The sequence below is a fragment of the Carlito syrichta genome, unplaced genomic scaffold, assembly GCF_000164805.1.
Source record: "Carlito syrichta isolate Samal-C Ts95f unplaced genomic scaffold, Tarsius_syrichta-2.0.1 Scaffold309200, whole genome shotgun sequence".
NCBI lineage: Eukaryota > Metazoa > Chordata > Mammalia > Primates > Tarsiidae > Carlito > Carlito syrichta.
Genome location: NW_007253296.1, coordinates 493,914 through 518,767, shown reverse-complemented (window position 1 = coordinate 518,767; position 24,854 = coordinate 493,914). Strand labels below are relative to the sequence as shown.

The window sequence follows — 24,854 nt, the reverse complement described above, 5'->3', positions numbered from 1 at the left end:
GAAAACATCTACACTGGGGAAAACTACAAAGGTAGGAAAACTAAACTACTTGTTCTGTTTCAGAAAGATGCTATACATTATACTATTAATAAGAAAAATTTATTTTGTTTATAGTAGTTCAGCCTGCTGAAACTATAAATCAAAGTTGAGTTTTTATAAAACAGTAAGAACTCTGGTAGTTCACATGCATGTTTTGCTTATCAGTTAGGTGTCAAACTGTTTTTGCTGTGGAGATACAAAGAAGATTCCTGCCTACATGGAGCTTAAAATTTAGGCTGAAATATAGTAATAGGTTTTTGATGTATTCTAAGGGAAAAAATAAAATTGCTGCCCACCAGGTGTCAATGAGAAAACAAGCCAAAAGGCCACAAAAGTAATGAGTCAGTGCAACTCGACCCAGAAACCAGCCCCAGCATGCACCAGACTCTGGAGTCTGGCCCTCCGTGGGCTTGGCAGTCAGTCACATAGCTGTCTGCACCCAACACCAGCCTATTCAGAAAAAATCAGTAGGGGATTACTGACAAACAGAATTTTTTTTCAGTAGGGGTCAGGGGTCTCACTCTGTCACCCAGGCTTGAGTGCAGTAACCTGAATCACAGCTCACTTCAGTCTTGGGCTCATGGGCTCAGGTAATCCTTCTACCTCAGCCTTCTGAGTAGCTGGGACTACAGTCATGTGCCTCCAAACCTGGCTTATTTTTTTTATTTTTGTAGAGATGAGGTCTCCCTGTGTTGCCCATGCAAACTCCTGGACTCAAGCAATCTTCCCGCCTCAGCCTCTCAAAGTGCTGGGATTTCAGACATGAACCACCACACCTGGCCTACAAATAGGGATTTGAATTTTTTTTTCAATCTTTAGAAAACACATATCTGATAAAAGACATATCCAGAATATATTAAAAATTCTCATAACCCAATAACCCAGTAATTAAAAATGTGAGCAAGAAATTTGAACAGACACTTTACCAAAGAAGGTATAAGATAGTAAATAAGCATATGAAAAGATGCTTATCATGAGTCATTAGGGAAATGCAAATTGAAACCACAGGTAGACATCACAAAAAAACTTTTTTTTAATGTTCAGCTGACAAATACTAACTGTTGATGAAGATTCAGGACAACTGGAACTCTCATACAATATTGGTAGAAATACCAAACGGTACAGCCACTTTGAAAAAGGACGGGTTTTTTTGTGTTTTTTTTTTAGTTGAAGTCTCACTCTGTAGCCCAGACTGAAGTGCAGTGGCACGCTCCCGGCCACTGCAGCCTCGACCTGCTGGGCTCCAGCGATCCTTCTGCTCAGCCTTCCAAGTAGCTGGAACTACAGGCGCGCGCTACCACGCCCAGCTAATTTTTTGATTTATTGTTGAGATGAGGTCTCTCCAAGTTGCCCAGGCGGGTCTCGAACCCGCAGGCTCAGGCAATCCACTCTCCTCGGCCTCCCAAAGCGCGGGATTACAGGCTGAGCCATCGAGCCCGGCCAAGGCTGGGTTTAATGAGTAAGTTTATCTCTGAGAAGAATTTAAAAGAAAAGAAAAAGGTTGGGTTTTAAAAAATATATTATGTAAAGTTAGCTATACACTTACCATATAACCTAACAATCCCAAACCTAGGTATTTACTCAGTAGAGATGCAAAAATACATATCCATGCCAAAAACCTGGACACAAATGTCTATAGCAGCTTTTTTCATAATCTCCCAAAACTGAAAACAACCCATATGTCTGCCAATAGGCAAACAGATGATTGAGTTGTAGTACTTCCATAAAATGGAATACTACTCAGCAATTAAAAAGAACTACTGATACCTGCATTAGCATGAATGAGGCTCAGATGTAATACACTAACTGAAAGAAGCTGTATGACTCCATTTATATAACATTCTAGAAAAGGCAGCACTATCAGTACAGAAAGCAGATCAGTGGTTGTTAGTAGTGACAGTAGGGGACTAATTACAATGGAGAGTGAGAAAACTTTTTGGAAAGATGAAAATGCTCTATATCTTGATTGTGGTGGTGGTTATATGACTATATGTGCTTGTCAAAGTTCATAGAATTGCACACCTTGCAATGGACAATTTTGCTATATACAAATTATACCTCAATAAAGCAGGCTTTATTTAAAATTTAAAAATTTTTCACATTTGGAATTAATTATTGTCAGTACTCTCAAGTCCCTACCTAAATAAGTAGTTGGTGGATCCCTGGCATGAGTGATTTCTTTTGTCAATCAGCTTTCTCTCCAGAAACCTACCCTTTTTCTCATACTTTTGACAAGCAAACTATCATGTGGCTCTTCTGTATTTCTTTACATTAAAAATGAGTCTGCTCCTCATCCACTCCACCTTCAAATCCTTATCGTCTTTCTGCCATCTAATTCATTTCTCTGTTCTCCAGTTAGCCCCTGCACATCAGTAAAAAGAGGTCTTCCAGTATTATTTCTGGCCTGTATTGCAGTCACTTTAGGGCTAAATACCTTTTCTTTTCCTACCACTGATAGTACAGCTTCTTTGTCCCAGTTTATCCTTCAGCAAACCCGATCACTTCATAATTTGCTGCTTGTAGAGAGGCTTTGGGTCTTGTAGTCTTGAATCCAAGGTGGCTCAAGTCAGAGGCTTTTCCCTCCTTTCCCTGCAGTATGTCACTGAACCCCAATCCTACTCTTTCAGCTGCCAGCCAGCACTCCAGTGATAGTAGTGGCAATAAAGGTGGGGAAAAGAAGTTATAACCATGTGGCTGTGTATTAAAAAACTGTATTTTGGAATCCCCAAATATTCTTGATCACATAGGCACTAGTTCTGTCTTCCTAGAGATTTAATTCCATTCACCCTTGGAAATATTCCTAGAGAAACATTTACACAGTTATATGTGCAGCACCACTTAAAATTGTTAATTGGAGATTGAATTACTTGTCAGCTTTTAAAAATGTAGTCCTCTCAGGTCAGGGAAGAGGATGTTAGCAGCACTGAATAGATAAGCTATTGCATTTTTTTCTTCCCTGTTCTCTTTTCTCTCCCCCTCCCTTTTCCTGTCTTTCATTCCTCCCCCTTTCTTTTGTCCCTGTTTTACCACTTTTTCCCTTCTCCCACTTATTCTTTCTCATATCTGTTCTCTCTTTCTGCTTTAGCCAATCCTTTATCAATAATCTGACAGATCCCAGAGCGATTTTAATATCTAGAATCATGGATGAAGTCCAGTGATGACAATTGCTCAGTACATTTACAAAACCCCTCCTCAAATCCTCTTGAGAATGGAAAGTCCTAATGAGACAGAGGATTGCAGCAAGGATTCAGCTTGTGTAGCCTAATTCTTAAATGCAGGAGGAATTTTATACTCTTTGCTTCTCTAAATAGAAGATGCTCTGGCCAACCGAGGATTGTTTAAAAAGGGAGGAAAGCCTGGATAAACGGGGGAAAGCAGCAGTAGATTTCATCTTTTATTCCATCGTTGATATGCATCATAATTTTTCACATCTTCAGCACATGATTGCAAATATTTGCCTATATGTCTAAGGGTCCCCAACATAATGTGTATCCAGACAAAAGCAATTTTTAAAAAAATTGAGCTAAGTTGCATCTATGAAACTTGGAAATCTCAATGCCTGTGCTGACAAATATCCTGACAAGTAAATACTATACTCATTCAGTATTACATAGTGATTTCATTTGCACAAAACCTCACAATGCTTTGCCACTTCAGTCAAACATCTGGAGCGCTGGGGAAAGGAAGAACGTGTTTATCTCGATCTCCAAAAAGGGATTTAAGGGAGAGAGCAGGCGGTATATTAGACTGTTTTCATTGCCTGTCAACTGTGGTAAACCTGAGCTGTCTGCAGTGTCTCTAGATAAGCAGCAACAGCAGCAGAGGCCTTAGCATGTATGTATGACTGCATTCATTTGAACTTCTTATGTATCTCAACATTTCTAAAAGCTATGTAGCATCTTTGGTGGAACTTTTAACAATTGTGTCTCTGCTAACCACTGGATTTTATGGTGCCCTTAATTCTTGGGTCTGCCAGCAACAATGAATGAAGTGCTGGATGAGGTGTATATTTATATTGAGAGTGGGTGAAGATTCACTTTCTTCTCAGATTCAGCCCTTATTCAGTTCTGTTAGCATGGGCACTCTTCAGTAGAGGACCCCAAGTGGTGCCTGTTTCTCATATTTTATGGTACTGCTTCTCCTCTTAGACCTGGAGGACAAAAAGTGGGATCTCAGGAAAATCACCTGTGTTCAAATGGCTCCTGTTTCAAATGGTTATTGATTCTTGTTGAGCAGATAAATTAAAATTTATATCATAAGTAGAAAACATAATAGAAATATATTTGGGAACTGAAACTTGGCAAGCAACTTGACTAATATAGACATGCATATGTCAAAGTTTAAAAGACTGTTGAATGAAGCTCACCTACTTCATGAAAATACCTCGATGAGAGTTGTTTACCCCAAGTTTTTCTGTGGAAGGTTGATAGGGCACATACTGAGAAATAAAACTGTTCTTTTCATCATTTTAGATGCCAGTTAGGGTCTGTATACCTGTGCTAGCATGATCATTTCAGAGTTAGGCAGAATGGATTTTGTCCTAGCCCAGATTCTGCTTCCTTGGTTGGAGCTTTTGTTGTGAAGTATTCTGAAATCATTAAAACCACTTGAGTCAGCAATGACCCCTATAAATCAGGTGCTTTTGTGCACACCCTCATTCTACTGGTGCATACTCCTAACATGCTGTTGTTGAAGATGACCCGGAGGGTACTACTTTCCCTTCACCGATTGTTAAGTGTCTATGATGATTAGCATTTGTTTGTGGGCAGTGGAGCAGGTTTCTATGCCCATCCCCACCCCATCCCCCATTTCACAAGATAAGCCTGGTAAGAGAGAGGTGTTTGTTTACTGTAGTCTATTCTATAATTTTTCTCTCTAATTTCCAAATTAAATTAATCTTCTCATATGACAAACATATCTTTAGCTCAGAAATAATGTTCGTAATTGTGTTGAGCCTAGGTTAGGTTTCTTTTGAACTCAGAGGAGAAGAAATGTAGAAATACTGCTGTCTTTTCAGAACATTGCCAATACATCAGAGCCTGAGTTTTAATTTGGCTTGTAAAAGGAAGATGCACAAAGTTACTGAACTCTTGCTCCTACCAAGTTTGTCTCCCACTATTTTTTAAACATCCAGGGTAGAATGGATAAATGACAGAGCATCTCTGGGAGTAGCCAGGTTCTGGATGCTCTCTTCCTCTTTGAAATGAGGAGTCATAGGCATCTGACGAAGGTGTGTTTAAACAGCTAAACAGCTCTTGGTCTGTTTCGGTCCCTTTTTCTAAGCATGGTTCTTCTTCAGTCCAGTACTAATTTTGGTGATATGTAAGGTTCTATGTGGTTAGACATTGTCAGGTGCTAGAGATAGAAAGAAAACAGTATTTCTGAACAGAAGATGGCCCCAGTTCTCTCTTCTATGCAACAAAGAGTACTTGGCTCCTGACATAGATTGTGGATATCAAATAATTCAGAATCATCACAGTGTCTCCTTTTTTATTCCTTTTCCCCCTTTCCAATTTTATTTTAATAATTAAAAATACTGCTGATCACACTGAATGACTTCTAACAGAGAGGCAGTCTGTCCCAGAAGGACCAGTTGTGGGCCATCGGGTTTATGACGACCATAAAACCAGAGCCAGATCAGAGCGTGGCCTCCCTGAGTGACAGGATTTCTGCCTCCACCAGGGTCCCCTATCAACTGACTGCTTTGGATATTTGTTTTGGTTTGTATTTTTTGTTCTGTTTTGTTTCCTGATGCGTGTGTGAGTGTTCATATGTGTGCACATTTAAAGATATAAATGAAACAGGTATGTAATGCCCTCTGCCTGTTAGAAAGACTAAAGCCATAAAAATAACAAACGGCGTGTATTTGCTAGAATGTCAAAGTTATGAGTTTATTTTGTAATGATGTGCTCCTGCCTTCATGAGGTAAACTGGCCGTGGCGGAGGTGTTATTAGTAATATGGACTCAGTGGAGCAGAAAGCCGAGTGACCGAGAGATCAGTGTATCAGTCAGAGAGAGGGCAAATGGAAAGAGACAGCAGGAGAATGAGAAAAGAGCTGCAGTGGCTTGGCTGAGATTAAAGAGGGGCTGAGAGGAGGATGGGAGCCCAGTGGTCAGATATGGTCTCCCTGGTTTGTGGAGATCCTTCAAAGGAGCTGCCAGCATGTTGCTCAGCTTGGGGCTGCCTGTAAAGGCTTGTTCTCTGTGCTTCCTTATCAAGGAAAACAGTAATCTGAGAGCAATTTTGCTTTCCATATTCCTTTCAGAAAAGTCTTTTACACCCTTCCTAGTTGAAGTTAAATAGAACCAAGGCCAGCTGGGTCACACTGAAGTTATTACTTTGGTTACCAACTTCCTCAGCTTTTGGAGGGTCTTGATGTAGGGGCTGACCCAGCATTCAGGGAAACTTTTCCAACCTCCTAACAAGAAGGAGTAAAATGGGAATATACGGTAGAATTTGCTGGCCTTTAACTTGTTAGATTCTCCCCAGAGACTGAAAATGAATAAAAGCTAGTAAGGAAGAAATTTTGTGTTGTCGTTATTTTTTAAAGGAGGAGGGGAATGGGAAAAGAAAAGGTAAAATACAGTAAGTGCTGTACAACTGTTTAGAGCTCTCCAGTGCTACCCTAGATGACTGGCAATTACTACACACTCAGCAGTTTGCAATAGTCAGTGATCAGTCTGCCTGGCTTCCATCCGGTGGGTCAGAAAACCTCCCTCCCTGAAAGAAATTATTAACCAATCTTCAAGGGAAAGAGAAACCCTACAATTTCCAAGTCCAGAATAATTTTTCTTCCTTTTTTTCTTCTTTAAAGGAAACTTTGTGGTTTCCAGTTGCAGAAGGCCTTCAGCTTTATAAGGGTTAAACCCTCCAGGGATATATGGGGGATTGAAGCCCTGAATTCCCTGAAGCCTTGGAAGGGAAGGAAGCAAAGGAGATGGGGAGAAATGGGCTTGAGTAAATGGGCTTGAGCCCTGCACCCGGCGTACACAGAGGACTTGAGTCAGGGGTTCGTGTTTGTATCATGAGTTACTTCAGGATTTTGCTAGTCTTAGGGCTTGTGTGTGGGGGACTAATTTTAAAAAGCAAATCTAAGAAAAAATAATCCTTTCTAAAAATGAAGAACCCAAACCCTCACCCCACAGTTACTTTTTTTTTTTTGAGTTGGAGTCTCACTCTGTCACCCAGATTGGAGTGCAGTGGCCGCTCCTGGCCACCGCAGTCTTGACCTGCTGGGCTCCGACGATCCTTCTACCTCAGCCTTCCAAGTAGCTGGAACTACAGGTGAGGGCTACCACACCTGGCTAATTTTTTGATTTATTGTAGAGATGAGGTCTCATCAAGTTGCCCAGGCGAGTCTCAAACCCGCGGGCTCAGGCAGTCCACTCACCTTGGCCTCCCAAAGGTGCAGGATTACAGGCTGAGCCACCGAGCCCGGCTCCCACAGTTCCTTTTTTTTTTTTGAGTTGGAGTCTCACTCTGTCGCCCAGACTGGAGTGCAGTGGCCGCTCCCGGCCACCGCAGCCTCGACCTGCTGGGCTCTGGCGATCCTTCCTCCTCAGCCTTCCAAGTAGCTGGAACTGCAGGCGCGCGTTATCACACCCGGCTAATTTTTTGATTTATTGTAGAGATGAGGTCTCATCAAGTTGCCCAGGCGAGTCTCAAACCCGCGGGCTCAGGCAGTCCACTCACCTTGGCCTCCCAAAGGTGCAGGATTACAGGCTGAGCCACCGAGCCCGGCTCCCACAGTTCCTTTTTTTTTTTTGAGTTGGAGTCTCACTCTGTCGCCCAGACTGGAGTGCAGTGGCCGCTCCCGGCCACCGCAGCCTCGACCTGCTGGGCTCTGGCGATCCTTCCTCCTCAGCCTTCCAAGTAGCTGGAACTGCAGGCGCGCGTTATCACACCCGGCTAATTTTTTGATTTATTGTAGAGATGAGGTCTCATCAAGTTGCCCAGGCGAGTCTCAAACCCGCGGGCTCAGGCAGTCCACTCACCTTGGCCTCCCAAAGGTGCAGGATTACAGGCTGAGCCACCGAGCCCGGCTCCCACAGTTCCTTTTTTTTTTTTGAGTTGGAGTCTCACTCTGTCGCCCAGACTGGAGTGCAGTGGCCGCTCCCGGCCACCGCAGCCTCGACCTGCTGGGCTCTGGCGATCCTTCCTCCTCAGCCTTCCAAGTAGCTGGAACTGCAGGCGCGCGTTATCACACCCGGCTAATTTTTTGATTTATTGTAGAGATGAGGTCTCATCAAGTTGCCCAGGCGAGTCTCAAACCCGCGGGCTCAGGCAGTCCACTCACCTTGGCCTCCCAAAGGTGCAGGATTACAGGCTGAGCCACCGAGCCCGGCTCCCACAGTTCCTTTTTTTTTTTTGAGTTGGAGTCTCACTCTGTCGCCCAGACTGGAGTGCAGTGGCCGCTCCCGGCCACCGCAGCCTCGACCTGCTGGGCTCTGGCGATCCTTCCTCCTCAGCCTTCCAAGTAGCTGGAACTGCAGGCGCGCGTTATCACACCCGGCTAATTTTTTGATTTATTGTAGAGATGAGGTCTCATCAAGTTGCCCAGGCGAGTCTCAAACCCGCGGGCTCAGGCAGTCCACTCACCTTGGCCTCCCAAAGGTGCAGGATTACAGGCTGAGCCACCGAGCCCGGCTCCCACAGTTCCTTTTTTTTTTTTGAGTTGGAGTCTCACTCTGTCGCCCAGACTGGAGTGCAGTGGCCGCTCCCGGCCACCGCAGCCTCGACCTGCTGGGCTCTGGCGATCCTTCCTCCTCAGCCTTCCAAGTAGCTGGAACTGCAGGCGCGCGTTGCCACGCCTGGCTAATTTTTGATTTATTGTAGAGATGAGGTCTCGCCAAGTTGCCCGGGTGGGTCTCGAACCCGCGGGCTCAGGCAATCCACTCACCTCAGCCTCCCAAAGCACGGGATTACAGGCTGAGCCACCAAGTCCGGTTTCCACAGTTTCTTTAACTGAGATTTGTCACTAAAGATTGTCAAAAGATAGTCATGTTGCTTTGTTTTGGTTTGTTTATACACGAAAAGACCATTATATGGTGAGGTAGCCTCACCCACCAGTGCAATTTCAGCTGAGTGGAAGTGTGCTGCTCCACTATGGCTAGTAGGGAGAGAGAGAGAGAGAGAGACAGAGAGAGAGAGAGGCTTGCTGGTTTTTAAATTGCAACAGTGTATGTGGTCGTTAAAAACTTTTTTTGTTTTCTCAGTTTTCTTTTTAGAAGAAGGTACATCGAGACCCGCCTGGACAGGCGAGACCTCATCTCTACAATAAAATCAAAAAATTAGCCACGCATGGTAGCGCGTGCCTGTAATTCCGGCTACTCAGAAGGCTGAGGCGGAAGGATCGCTGGAGCCCAGCAGGTTGAGGCTGCGGTGGCTGGTAGCAGCCACTGCACTCCAGTCTGGGCAACAGAGTGAGAGTCCAACTCAAAAAAAAAAAAAAAGAAGGTACAGGTAGTCTCCCAGAACAATGCATGGAAGCTGGAGTCTCTGTCTTGTGGAGAAAAGAACCCATTTTAGTGAGAATTATGAAATAGGCTATGCTTTTATTTCTGTAGAGAACAAATGTCTTTTTTCTTGCTGTTTTATCTAGGTTCTTGGGCGGGAAGTATATACCTCCAATAATCAGCTCGGGGGCATCCAGATCATGCACAACAATGGGGTGACCCACTGTACCGTTTGTGATGACTTTGAAGGGGTTTTCACTGTCCTGCACTGGCTGTCTTACATGCCTAAGGTGAGCCTTTCTACCCAGCACTGAAATAGCCTGCAGAATCCAGTATTTCCACCACAGTTCACTGCCTCTGTGTTTGAGGTCTTGTCTTTATGGTGGGAAATTTTTAATGAAATATTCTCTAAAAGCTGTTGATTTCTTTTTTTCTTAAAGCTGTCTTTTGCCTTCTACCTTTAAATGTCTGTCTGCCCCAGAAGGACCAATAAAGTGCCCTTGGAATTCAGTAGTTAGGTCTCTTTCTAATGTTTTCCACCCATGGAAACCTTCGTGGGCTTTCTAGGCTCAGATCCCAAAATATTAAGGCTTCTTCCTTATTGTGGTTTTTCTCCTTTTTAATAGCCATCCATCCCTCAGGGGAGCTTCCCAGAAACCATGGGCACACTGGAATCAGGAGTCAAAACATGCCACTTTGTATACCAGGCTCCTAAATGAGACTTTAGACCCATACATGTTCATTGTGTCTTGTCACATAATTGGGGTGCTTCTAGCTAAAGACTGAGGCTAATGGGTATAATTCTGTATGTGAGCTCTGCTGTCTTTGTCTATAGCTATAGTTGCTGAGTCAGAGTATAGGACTGTTTGTCATTAATTCCTCGGCTCTTTTGCTTCCAATTTAGAGTGTGCACAGTTCAGTTCCTCTTCTGGACTCTAAGGATCCCATAGACAGAATCATCGAGTTTGTTCCCACAAAGGCACCATATGATCCTCGATGGATGCTAGCAGGCCGTCCTCACCCAAGTATGTATATGTTTGAAGACCCTGTGGTACCTGGCTCTCACGCTTTTAGTCTTCCTTTCAATTACTGTTCAATTCTTTTACAATAGCATGTGACTATGAAAATAGCTAAATACCTAGAAATCAGAAAGATCTGAAAAACAGCTCTCTGAAGAAAAAGAGGAGAAATCCTTCATGAGCAAATGAAAAATAAATGAATTGAGATTTACAAATCAGCCTTTGAGTCAAGAAGTGCAGTCATAAATATGTTTCTTTTATTTATTCTGTTATTTTAAAGCAGTTATTGTCAGGCCTAATGACACATGCCTATAATCCCCACACTTTGAAAGGTCGCGATCGAGGGATTACTTAAGCCCAGGAGTTCGAGAACAGCCTGGACAACATAGCCAGACCTCGTCTCAAAATAAATAAAATAAAAAATAAAATAAAAAATTAGCCAGACATGGCTGTGCACACCTGTAGTTCCAGCTACTTGGGAGGCTAAGGCAGGAGGATCACTTGAGCCTAAGAGGTCAAGGCTGCAGTGAGCTCTGATTATACCACCGTACTCTTGCCTGGGTGACAGAGCAAGACCCTGTCTCGATTTAAAAAAACAAAAACAAACTTATTTAATGAGGTCAAAGACTTTAAAACAGTTCAATATAAACCATAAAATCAGTAGGACTAGAATCTTTAACCATCTAGTCCCTATAAACAAATAGAAATTGATCAGGTCAATTTTAGAAAATGTCTTTGAAAGACCCTTAAATGTATATAGGGTATGACTTCTCAGCAAGCAGTTACTGAGTACCCACCTGCATGTGCCCTTTTTTTTATGATATTGGTGCCTGCTTCAGTTACTTTGTAAGATAATTTATTCATGAAGAGCTTGTCCATGGCTTTTAATTCTCTATATAAACAGAGTAGAACAAGCCCTCCCATTGGGCTTATGTAGTACATCCCTTTGTCTTTGGGCTGATTTTACCTAACTTAAAAATATCAGAAAAAAGAGGTAACCCTATGTAAGGCAAATGTACTTTCTCATTTGTCAGTGCATTTAGCTGTTCCAGCAAACCTTATTTATCAGGAGGTTCTTTTGTGGAGCCCCAAATCCCTCTATTACATTTTGCATCTATTTTTTCAGTTTGGGTAAGGAAGCGTTTGTTCATTTTTGCATGCTTATTGCAACTATTTCAAAGAAAGACTATATATAAAAGTAGATTGAATTGCAAAAGATATTCCATTAAATCTAAGAGTCGTGAATTTGCTGAAAGAGAAAGAGGTCTTCATAAGGAAGACTTAATAAACCTTTGTGGGTATCCACTGTAATCCAGATGGGACTATAGAGCACTTTCATGTACATATCTTATTTGAACTTACTACTTTTCATAGATAAAGAGACAAAACCATTTTACAAGCTCAGAGAAATTGAGGGATTTGTGTAATGTCACACAGCTATTACTTAGGATCTGCTCGGGGGCTTCATCTGTAACCTAACTTTAGATATTGTAGAAAACAATAAAAAAAGTTTAATTTGTAATTTTACCTGTAGTCTTCAGTACCTTTTCTTGCTAATCTTAATACAACTAAATAATTTTCTTACGTAGCCAGAAAAATCATCATAGTAATTTTCTCCCTACCTCTTATTTTTATATCATGATTATGATAAGAACTGTGAGCCTGAGATACTGATAAAAACAATAAGCCTAAGATATCTAGCAGTCTAAAACTCCAGGATTTTTCTGGGAACAAAGTGGGCCTCTTTACTTCTAGGCATTCAGAACTAGAGTCAGTGAATGTTCTCCTGGGACATATGGAGAGCCATCTTAGCTTGCTTCTAAGATCTGTGTCTAAACTGGATATGATCTCTCTAGGGACTTTGAAGCCAAACTATAGTAGCCAGTGACCACACCCCTCCCACAACATATCAGGCATGAGCATTTTTAAAGAATAAAACATTTCCATTTTGAAATTAATTCTGTAGTTTTAAGTCATTCTTATTGAAGTAAAAATCATAAAATGATTCAAGCATATAAAACCAAAATTTTGATATTCAAATGGACCTAGATATTTGGTTTAGAACCTTCATCAAAATGTGAGCCCTTCTTCTGTGGGGTGAACAGAAGTATGTGTGTGTAGGTGGGCATTATCCTGGCCATTATTGATGAGATTCACAGAATAAAATGAAATTTGTGATATACCAAGTTTTCTGTTTTTTGGATAATATTTTTTCATTGACTCCCTAGTAATTCATCCTGCTGTCTATGTGCAGCTAACACTCGCTCCCAAATCGAGTGGCTTCAGATTTTAATTTAGTGGAAGCGTTAAAGAAAGCAGATGATTCCCTGTGATAAGTTAAAGCAGATATCTTCTAGGTGAAAAGTTAAAGTCATTTATTAGAAGAGATAGTGCTGTGATATTCTTCAAACTGACGCCCAACACGAGACCAGAATCTAAACGATCAGCCTTGGGCTCACGATAGAGAGATAATTTTGAAATGGATGATCACATTTTACACTGGGGCCATAGAGGCAAGAAATGTAGAACACAGTAATTACAAGTTTAGTCTTGATAAAACACTCTCCATCTTGTTTAAGTCAGCAGAGGTTAGCCTGCTCGGATCTCCACTTTTAATTGGTTTTGGACTTGGTTTTTTAGGGGGTGGAGGGCCATGTTCAAATTAGAAGAATCACTGAGAAACTTGAACTGAGAGGGCAAACTAGGAAACAGTTATTTGCAGAAGCTTTTATGGGGATTTGGTCAAACATTCATACCTGTGGAGCGAAAGTTTTTTTTTGTTTTTTTTTAATTAACATGTTGAAAGTTTTCACTTTGGGAGACTAAGGCCAGAAGTTCAAGACCAGCCTGGGCAACATAATGAAAACCTGTCTCTACAAAAAAATAATTATCTGGGCATGGTGGTTTATTCCCATAGTCCTAACTACCTAGCTACTCAGGAGACTGAAGTGGGAAGCTTTCTTGAGCCCAGGAGTTCAAGGCTGCAGTGAGCTATGATCACACCACTGCATTCCAGCCTGGGTAACAGAGTGAGATCCTACCTAAAACAAGAAAGTTTTGTGTCTTGTCAGTGAAGGAAATTCTGTATGCAAGGGAAGCTAATGACATTAAATGTGTGCATATTAACCATTATAGCTTTACTGTCTATCAAGAGTATGTGATCATGGCACTTCCTTGTAGAAAGATTATATTCTATCAATTGTGAATAAAGTAGATATATCATGTTGCTTTTCTTTTTTTTTTGAGTCAGAGTCTCACTCTGTCGACCAGCCTGGAGTGCAGTGCAGTGGCATGCTCATGGCCACCACAGCCTCGACCTGCTGGGCTCAGGCAATCCTTCTTCCTCAGCCTTTTAAGTAGCTGGAACTACAGGTGTGCACCACCACGCCCAGCTAATTTTTATGATTTATTGTAGCGATGAGGTCTCACCAAGTTGCCCAGGCTGGTCTCAAATCCCAGGGCTCAGGCAGTCTTCTCACCTCCACTTCTCAAAGTGCTGAGATTACAGGCTTGAGCTACCGCACCCAGCTATCATGTTGCTTTTCTAGCAGAGAAACTGAATCCCTTCACCCTCTAAATTTGAGTCCTCATCTGATCATTAATACTTATCGTTTGGCTGTTTTCAGCTTTCCATTAAAAGAAAATCAGTAGAATCAAACAAAATTGTAAGACAAGTTCTAAAATAGAAATAGACATTTTGGAAACATCTTTAATGACTTGGCTGCCTTTTGACAAATGTTTGTGGTGTCTTGAAAAAAGCCAAGTTATTTATTTAAAAGCACGCAAACTCTCTGCTAGCTGAACCCCATCGTTTAACAATAAATGATGCTTTTGCTGATAAATGATTCTTTTTATGCAGACTAGCAAATGAAATAGGAGATGATGTCTGAAGGCAGATGAACCTTCAACTGCCTGATGCTTCCATCTATTATAATATGGTTAAAAACAACAAACTCCCCAAAATAATCCCCCAAACCACCTTAAATTAATCAGTTCCAGTGCATTGTCAATGAATTGACTGTCTTTATTCTCTCATTGTTGTCTTTCTTTTCTTTCTGTAGCCCAAAAAGGTCAGTGGTTGAGTGGATTTTTTGACTATGGATCTTTCTCAGAGATTATGCAACCCTGGGCACAGACTGTGGTGGTTGGTAGAGCCAGGTAAGAGCTCTTTTGTTTTGGAAGCTCTTTTTCATCCCAACTAAAAATAAAAGGAACAGGCCTTGGCTATATAGATTTTTATTAATAATGTTCTCTTTGTCTAAACTTTAAGAATATCGCATTATGGCCATATCCAAGAAGCATAACTGGAGTACTGGTTCCCAAGTAGAAATTTTGTGTGTCACTTCAATGATGCATTTAATATGAAGGCTGATTTTGATAACATTTCCTTTTTATAATGCTACAAAAAAAAAAACTCTCTGGGGGCTGTTAAGCCCAACTACAATAGCCATAGCCCACCAATGGCTTCCCCTCCCCTAAAGACCTTTTTTTTCAGGAGTAGGTAAAACGCAGACCAGAGACTCGCCTTCTTCTCTGTGTATTCTGAGGAAAGTGCTCTATGGCATTGAGATTATTTAAGTGACAAATGTACTATATTGGATTATAATCAAATCTGGATTGCAAAAAACAAAAAAGTTTACCTGAAACAGGAGTAAATAAAATAAGCTGGAATAGATTGCTGGGATACCCATATTTTTCAAGTGAGAAATTGAAGTTTCTATTAAATTTTAATACCTACTCTAAAAAGTGCTTCACTCAACAGCAAGCTCTGCACGAAACAATCTGTAGCACTCGCTATAACGAGCACCTGCCAAGGCTGATCTTAATCTAGTTCTGCACTGTTGAGACATGCTGCTGAGGGACCCGCACCTGGAGCTCACCTTCCTCTGGGGGCAATCAGTTTTCCTTATCTTGGTGAAAAGTGGCACCTGCTCAAGATTCTCAAACATGCCACATTGGGTTGAGATTTATATTCTAGCCTTGAAAATAATTCTAGGCTTTGTAGTTCTCTAAGTACAGCAGGTCAGCCCGCCTCATGCTACCGGTGACAAGGAGCCATCAGTTAGCAAATCCCACAGACAGGTCTTCCACTGTGACTCTGAATAGGAGTCAGGCCTGAAGTCAGCTTAGACTGAAACTCAGAGACTAACTGCCTATTTTCTTCCCAGTCTTTAACTTCACCCCAGGCTTCTGGTCCTAGTGAGAATTATCCTTTGTCTTTGGAAAGATGGAGGTGAGGGATGCACTGAGTGAGAGCTCTCATACCTAGGACCTATTGGCTTGTCAGAGAGTCCTCACATCACACTAGGACCAGCTTTTTTGGGAATTTGTCTCATCTATTCTGCTTCCCTTTTCCTGTCTGTAAAAAGCATGACAAATTTTAAGCCTTACAAAGCTAAACCTTTGTTAAGGTCTTTAAGATCCACCCATGAGAAATAAGAGAATAATACTTTACACTTATGATTAGAAGAATAGGAATTGCTCTGTGACCAAGATCAGTCAAGCTTGACTTTGGTTAGTTCTGCCATTGTTTATTACAACACTCACTCTTACTTCTCCCTTTCTTTCCATCTGATGAGTTCTGAGCTTCTTACTCCAAACACACATACATGCTCACAAGTATATAAAACACAAATGGAGCTAGTTTCTTTCAAAAGCAATGGCATTTCAAGAAATAAATATAAATGTATTCTTCTGGGATTGTTACTGTAAGTGCTGCCAAAACTCATCTTTGGTATGTATGTTTGGAATATGTGTGCTATTGGCTGTAAATTGTCTTTTATTATTCTATGGCACCTTGTCCAGGGACACACTATAAAACAAGATGTAGCATCTTCATGTGCTAGCCTGATAAAATTTATATGAAGTATAATAGAAAACAGAAGTTGTTCTGAGCTGTTTTCAAGTTCAATAAATAACTATAATACTCGGATAAAGATGTTCTTTATTAGGTCACATGAGCCCTAATATATAAGTTATAAGTTACCGATTTAGGGTGGCTTTTGCAATTACAAGTTTCCAGCTGGATTGTTAATCATTGTGAACAGAAATATTTCTAAACCCTCCTGTGTACCTCCTGCTCGTTGTCTGGTTGTCTAGAGGGCTTTTGATTCTGATTCAGTGCAGGCAAGTGACAAGGGGGTGGGTGGTCTCCACTCAGGCCCCTGTCAGCCCTCTTGTGATGACAAGAATCCATTTCCAGTAGCCAATTTAACAACCAAAGACTATCCTTCATGGAAAAGTTTGTGTGGAGATGCTGTGGGGAATGAGACTATATAACCCATCCTAGCCCCAACCCCAAGGAATGTGATAGAGGGAATAAAGATTGAATCATATTTTCCAGAGTAAGGACTCGCCCTATCTCTCTCTCTCTCTCTCTCTCTCTCTCTCTCTCTCTCTCTCTCTCTCTCTCTCTGTATGTATGTAGCTTTCCCTTTCACTTTCTCTCTCATTCTCTGATTTTTCCTAGAAAGTCTTTATGAGGACTAAGTAAGGAGGGCATCATGGAGTACAGATGGAGAGACTTTGAGCTCCTAAACTATTTTTTAAATTAACATAGCTTTGAGATTAAACATATATTTCTGAGACAGATTGCACCAAGATTACTACTGAAAATTATCCATGAACCATTGCTCTTTTCCATTGAAGGTTAAGGGCTTGTGTATCCTCTTTGCTACTCTTGGCACATATTTCTCATCATCTTCATAACACACCTACATATTTCCCAACCACATGACCAATGGTAAGACCTACTGTATCCTCAAATCTTATCTGGAATCACATCATTAATAGTCCATAAAACTATTCTATTTCAGCAAAGCCAGCACTCATTAAAAGTTACTGAAGGTTTCAGGTTTCTATTACCTTTCAGACCAGTTTTCACTATCTTCACCAAGGAGATACTCTGGAGTGAATTAAGACATTTCATGTAGCAGCCACAGAAGTAGGGGTGTGTGTGTACTAGGCCATTGAGTCTACAAGCAAAGAATCCCCTAGTATAGCCCTTGATTTGAATATAGGAGTGATTCTAAGGGTGGTTTCCCACCATACTTATAGAGTAAATAGTAAATCCATAGAATCTTACATTAACTCTTGGAAGAGTCGAACTCCTCTTGCTCTCTGTGTTTGTTTTTGTTTCCAATTTTTCCCCCGATGTTTTGAGGTAGGATTGAAAAATAAAAGACTAGCTATAATGTTGACATGCATTAGTTTCTTATATGGCTCATTTTTTATCAGGCTTGGGGGAATACCTGTGGGAGTTGTTGCTGTGGAAACCCGAACAGTAGAACTAAGTATCCCAGCTGATCCTGCAAACCTGGATTCTGAAGCCAAGGTAGGTCACTTCGAGTACACTGTGTGCCTGTGCTTGGAGGCTATTTCTGCTGCAGTGCCTGCGGCTATATCAGGAGTGTTACAAACCATCAGTTTCAGAGGGAAGGGCCGCAGCAGAGGGAAGGGCCGCAGCAGTCGTGAATGATTTCAGACCATCATGTGATCACTTTTAAGATGACTTTAGATGGACTATAAGCTAAATTCGACCTGAAAAATTAAATAGGCCTTTGCCATGATCTTGTTGATGCTAGAAAACAGTCTACTTTTGTTGAGGAGATGTTCTTACATGAGACAATACTGAGGGCTCGTTGTTCCCAGAGTCTCTGAGCACACTTCTGAAAAAGCCACCACTAGAATTAATGATGAAGTCTTCCCTAATGCCAGGCATGAACTTTTTTTTAAGAGTAGATTACGTTTTTACATCTTGACACCATTCAGAGAGTGAAGGGCAGGGAAGCCAGGAAGGAGTGTCTATTCAGCAATGTCACATTAAGCATCTGCTGATTAACCACAGAACAGAAAAAGCTGTACTAAGCCCAGAGGTAGAAGGACTTGGAGATTATGTACAACTCACTTGTTTATAGGAGTAGTGTAATGGAGCCATTTAAAGTTGCCTTTGACCAGGCTCGGTAGCTCAGCCTGTAATCCCAGCACTTTGGGAGGCCGAAGCGAGTGGATTGCCTGAGCTTGCGGGTTTGAGACCAGTCCAGGCAACTTGGCAAGACATGGTCCTACAATAAAATTTTTTAAAAATAGCGGGGCATGGTAGCGTACACCTGTAGTTCCGGCTACTTGGAAGTCTGAGGTGGCAGGCTCCCCGGAGCCCAGCAGATCAACGCTGGGGTGGCCATGAGCATGCTATGGTACTCCAGTCTGGGCAGAGTGAGACTCCAGCTCAAAAAAAATAAAAATAAAAAAATAAAGTTACCTTTGAGTATGCAGCCATAGAACCCTGAATGCACCCATGCTCCTGTGATCTCAGAGCTAAAGTTGCCTTTGAGAAGCCCAGAATAAGGGTCCTTAAGCAGTTTGGTTCCCCCTTTTGAATAGAGTTATATTGTAATCAGAACTTAAAAAGAGTAGTATTTAACAAGGTTAAAGATCCAGGATTCTTTTTTACTCCAAAGATGATCTCGATGAACAACAGTTTTTGTTTATGTGGTTTGATTTTGAGCTTTCACTTTTTAATCAGTAAAATCTTGTTCACTTTGGAGAGATTCCCCTGGGATTGTGTTGTTAATTGTATCTTCTTCTTTAACTTTTCCCAATAGATAATCCAGCAAGCTGGCCAGGTTTGGTTCCCAGACTCGGCGTTCAAGACCTATCAGGCTATCAAGGACTTCAACCGGGAAGGGCTCCCTCTGATGGTCTTTGCCAACTGGAGAGGATTCTCTGGTGGGATGAAAGGTGATTGGCCTGGCTGTGGGCTGGAGCAGCATCATTGATTACTCAGCACTGTGCAGTGGAGGGAGGGAGAAAGGGTTTAGATTCAGCAGAACCTGTGGGTGTCCTGACAGCACATCACCCTAGACTTTTGGGGGGTTATTCTCCCTCTGGGATATCTTGTGAGTTGCAACTTGAATGGAAATATAGAATATGTTTTATAATTCCGCACAAAATTTCCGAATAATCTGCTAGTGTTACTAAGGTGAACTACTTTTGTAGATTTCAATTTCATAGGTAGATGTTGAACCATTCTGATGACCCTGGGGAAATACAATTGTTTTTGTCTCTGTCCCCCTTTTCTGGGCATAATCTTTGTTGATGTTACTCTCTAATGCTGTACAGTGACCAAGATAGATACTTAAATTAGCATTTTCTGGAAGGAAAAAAAAAATTCTGTACCAGAGGCTGTTCTTTGTGGCAATTTATGATATGCTTTATTATTATCTAACAAAAGCCCTGGACCTGTGGCTCCAGCATATTAGACCATTATTATAAAGGCTCTACTTTGTGCTATGGTAATTGCTTGGTGATTTGGCAACCAGTATCACCATTTATTGAGAATCCACATGTGTAGAGCCACTGTGGATAGTACAGGAAGAGCCAAAGGAAACACACTCTATCTCTTACAGTAGAGAAACTTTCTCTCCAATGGCCAGAAACACATGGGCATGCTAAGGCAAGAGACAGCATACCTGGAGGATATGAGAGTATATGTTGATGAGTGTACACTTTATTCATCTGAGGGAGAATTGAGAGGATTCTGAAGCAGTAGAATGAGTTAGAGGAATGGAAGGGGAGAGGTGATACTGCTGGAGTAATTGTAGTGATTAGAGAATGCTAAGGATATAGAAAATGAGAAGCAATGAACTCTCAGTAGGGCACCTAGAAGTAGTTTAGGGCAGGAGCACCCCTAGCCTCTAAGGGAGGAAAAGCTCGGGGAAACCACCCTTTTATAGATGATAAGTTATGTGGTGAGAGGTATTTGAAATTTTGCCAACAAATTTCCCTTACCTGAATAGGAAGAGTCCTTTATGGATGGACCTTCCTGGTAAAATATGGACTAGGTTGATTTTTTTTTTTTTTTTTTGGTTTTTGATTGAAAAGTTCTCCTTTGCCCATATTTGCCAGAGAATTACACATTTTTCACTTTTCTTGGAGGAGATTTGGACTATACAGCCAAATTAATATTTATATGCTTTTATAGACTATCAAGGTGAATTTTTTTACCAAGATAATAAATCAGTGGAAATACCGTAAAAAATTGATAGAATAGGTTAAACAAGTAAATTCTACACATCTTTATTGAGTTCTATTTGTAAGGAACTATGTTAGCCACTTCAGCGAAAACAAAAATAAGATAGAAACAGACATTGCCTAAAGGAGACAAGAAAAATGTCTTGAACAGAATGATAAAGCCATACTGTATTAACAAAATTCCAGGCTGTTCAAAAGAGGAGGATACTATATTGATTTTGGGAGAGAAGCTGAAACCCCTTCATTCATATGGGTGAGATTCATGTAGCATTAAATGTCACTTGATCCTAAATTCCTTGGCTGTAATATTTACATCAAGACCTGAATGCAGTGATGTTACTCCTTAGTCACCTATTTGGGTGGCGGGGAGGGTATTAAGAAAGGACCCTTAGCTGGGCGTGGTAGTGCATGCCTGTAGTTCCAGCTACTTGGAAGGCTGAGGCGGAAGGATCGCCGGAGCCCAGCAGGTCGAGGCTGTGGTGGCCAGGAGCGGCCACTGCACTCCAGTCTGGGTGAGTGAGACTCCAACTCAAAAAAAAAAAAAAAAAGAAAGGACCCTTCCTGACACTATTTAGGAGTGAGTCTGCCTGACTATTTTATCCTAACTGGAGTTGAGTTTAAGTTTCCAATATGCCACTTCTAGGATCAATTCTGCTTCATGTTTTGGCTCAGGCCCAGATTGGCTGCTAGTCCTGTAACAATAAGAACAACAACAATTAAGATTCATTGAGCTCTTTTCACCAGAAACTGTGCTAACCATTTTACATGTATTATCTTACATAATCATCACAACAAGCACCTCTAAGGGGTAGGTTGTATTGTTAGCCACATTTTACATAAATTAAGGTTTATGTAAATTAGGTTAAGTAAATTTCCCAAGATCATTCAGCTAAAAAAATGGCAGAGTTGGGAGAAGAAGGTAGATCTATCTGACCCCCGGTAGCACAGTTGGCTGATTTTAAAACCTAGGACCAGAAGCAAATCTATCAGAATATCCTGACTGGGCTCGGTGGCTCAACCTGTAATCCCAGCAATTTGAAAGGCCAAGGTGAGTGGATTGCCTGAGCCTGCGGGTTTGAGACCAGCCCAGGCAACTTGGTGAGACCTCATCTCTACAATAAATCAAAAACTTAGCTGGGCATGGTAGTGCACGCCTGTAGTTCCGGCTACTTGGAAGACAGGCGGAAGGATCCCAGAGCCCAGCAGGTTGAGGCTGCAGTGGCCAAGAGGCGTGCCACTGCCCTCCAGCCGGGTGACATAATGAGACTCCAATTCAAAAAAAGAGTATCCTTAGACTAGGCTGTCAAGCTTCCTGAAAAAGTTATTATCTACTACTTTCCCTCTGCTTTAGGGATGTCCTTGGTTATTGTGAAAAGAAATTGCAAAAGCTCACAAATGAGTTTTTTTTAATTATGGTGAAATACATAACATTTATCATTTTAATCATTTGTAAGTGTAGAATTCAGTGGCATTAAATACATTTGCAGTTTGTATGACTACCACTACTATCTATATCCAAAACTTTTTCATTATCCTCAACATAAACTCTATACCCATTAAACAGTAACTGCTTATTCCTTCCACCCCTTTCCTCTGGTCAGAAATGAGTTATTAGCCTGATATAGACCAGGCCAGTTCTATCTTCTGAATTTTGGTGCTGATGCATACTTTTACATACCACATGAGGCAAATAAGTTTTGAGGAAGATAGAGATTACTGCAAAAGTGGAAGGGAGGAGGAACAGCGCCTTTCATATTTACTACAGGTCAAGATGTTTCCTACATATTATCTCATGTAAAGGGACCTAAACCGAGAGCCTCTTGTCATTCTTCACATCCCTTGGGGAGATGTTTGCAGTTTTGGTTTCAATACTGGCTGGGGATTATGCAGGGAGGGAAAATAAACAATTATGCCATCCCTCAGTGCACACAAACACACAGCCAGGAGCCGACTGCACTGTGGGTAAAATGACTCCAAAATTGTGTGTAATGAGTAGGAAAAGATTAGAGACAGCTCTTGCTATGCTGAAAATTGACATTAGTGGAGGGGGAAAAAAAACTCTTTACTAGTCGGCCTAGGAGGTCTAATTCGAGCAGTAAAATATATAAATAAATAAATAAAAGCATGTCAAGATGGTATTGGTGCTTTTTTTCCAATGAGCTCTATCTGGCCGGAAGGCTATTCAGCATAATGCAAAATTAAATTATAAAAACTGGCTGAATATTTAGATGGAAGAGCCATTTGGAAGCAGTTTATTTAGACGAACCGGCAATGACCCACAACAGGGAGACATCAAGCGTGAAATTTACTAGAAATTAGCACCAGGGTCCCAGCCTCAGCATGAATAGCTTGATAGGATGCAAATCCCAGTGATATTAAGCTGCCTCACTGCTGGTGCTACAGGGTCACTCTCAGTTGACTTTTCATGTTATACTTATTATTTTTTCCTAGGACAGGTTATAAATAACAATAAAAAAAATTTATTGAAAACTTTAACTGAAATGAAAGTCTACTTTAAAATCTCTGATTACTTGGATGTTGAAATACAGTGTCAGCTGGCCATAATGAACTCATGAGAGACATTATGTATATGCACCTTGTGTATGCCTAATGTTTACCTTCAACTTCTAACAGATAATCTCACCAAGCCAGCATGATCTGTTTCAGTTTCAAGAGTATGGGACACCAGAAATACTCTGCCACTCTGCTTCCTTGTTTGGTACATGTGGCTGCCACGGGTTATCAATGTTGTATGACAATGAAGGCCCTAGGCAAGGTTGGTGTCTGGGTGCTGACTGAGAACACGCTGAGAACACACTGTGAAGGCTGTGTGATCACCATTCATGCAGATGTGCTTTGCCCAGAATGCTAGAAACCTTCCAACTCCCGCCTCTCCAGTAAAGAACCTATCAGTATTTTCCATTTTCAGTTGTATTTCTCAGAGCCTGAGAATTGACAGTCAGCATATGCATAGCTTCTAAATTCTGTAGACTGATTTCTACCCTAAACCTTTGGGGATTGCCCCTTCCCTGCTGCTCTTGGCTGTGCTTTTGCTCTCTCTCTTAAATATGAAGAGATTTCAGATAGTTGTGTGTCAGTTTGCTGAGTGTTTCAACCTGCCTTTTAAAATATGTAGTTTGGGGCAGTTGCAATTCAGAATGTGAATGTTGATTGCAGAGTTTGTGTGTTTATATATATATATATATATATATTTCTTTTTTTTTTTTTTTTTTTTTTTTTTTTTTTTTGAGCCTGAGTCTCACTCTGTTGCCCAGGCTGGAATGCAGTGGCATGCTCACAGCTACCGCAGCCTGAACCTGCTGGGCTCAGGTGATCCTTTTGCCTCAGCCTTCCAAGTAGCTGGAACTATAGGTGCACACTGCCACACCTGGCTTCTTTTTTTTTAATTGTCGAGATAAGGTCTCACCAAGTTGTCCAGGCTAGTCTCAAACCCCTGAGCTCAGGCAATCCTCTTGCCTCAGTTTCCCAAAGTGCTGGGATTACAGGCTTGAGCCACTGCGCCCAGCCTTGTTTATATTTTAATAGCCTGATTTGGGGAGGCTTTGATGGTTAGATTGTGGATCTGTTGGTGTTCCAGGTTAGACAGAGACAATACTTTGGTCCCAGGCATGCTAGTTTTAATGAAGAGTAAGTGACAGAGATAAGATTCATATCTAGATCTTTGGGGCTCTAAACTCCACATTCTACTTCATCATTCTTCCCACATTCTGCCTCTTCATTCTTACCACATCTTTTTTTTTTGTGAGACAGGTTTTTACTGTATTGTCCAGGCTGGTATACAGTGGCATGATCACAGTTCACTACAGCTTCAAACTCCTGGGCTCAAGCGATCCTCCTGCCTTAACTTCCTGAGTAGCTGGGACTACAGACACATGCCACCACACCTGGCTAATTTTTTGGGGGGTGGGGTAGTAGAGACAGGGTCTTACTTTGTTGCCCATGTTGGTCATCCTGGCTCATCATTTTTGCTGCTAGAAAAGATGTCCCTTTTTTATTCACAGTGTTGGAGCCTGAAGATATTTGTTTATATCTTATATCGTGTTTCCTAGTACAGTAAGCTAGTCATGATGATGAAAAAGAGGAACCAAAATCCATTTCACAAAAGTAAAAAATGCACACAAACTCATCTTCACTCCAAACTATTTGCATACACCATGAAATCAAGCTTTTTAAAAACATGTAAAATACATTTTAAATAAAGTTTCCCCCTTCCTTTGGGGAACTGGATCTGTTAATCATGTATCATATATATATAATAATATAATTTCATATGCTGTTAGTGTCAT

At 41.3% G+C, this 24,854-nt stretch overlaps 1 protein-coding gene across 1 annotated transcript in view; it reads left to right on the top strand.

The window, feature by feature from the left end:
- The window catches only part of ACACA (acetyl-CoA carboxylase alpha), a 266,326-nt gene that overhangs the window by 211,005 nt on the left and 30,467 nt on the right, over window positions 1-24,854 (top strand). The window contains exons 46-50 of the mRNA XM_021717048.1: window positions 9,643-9,786; window positions 10,401-10,521; window positions 14,577-14,673; window positions 17,752-17,848; window positions 19,119-19,254. Coding sequence (XP_021572723.1) covers window positions 9,643-9,786; window positions 10,401-10,521; window positions 14,577-14,673; window positions 17,752-17,848; window positions 19,119-19,254 — 595 coding nt within the window. The remainder of the gene's footprint in view (window positions 1-9,642; window positions 9,787-10,400; window positions 10,522-14,576; window positions 14,674-17,751; window positions 17,849-19,118; window positions 19,255-24,854) is intronic.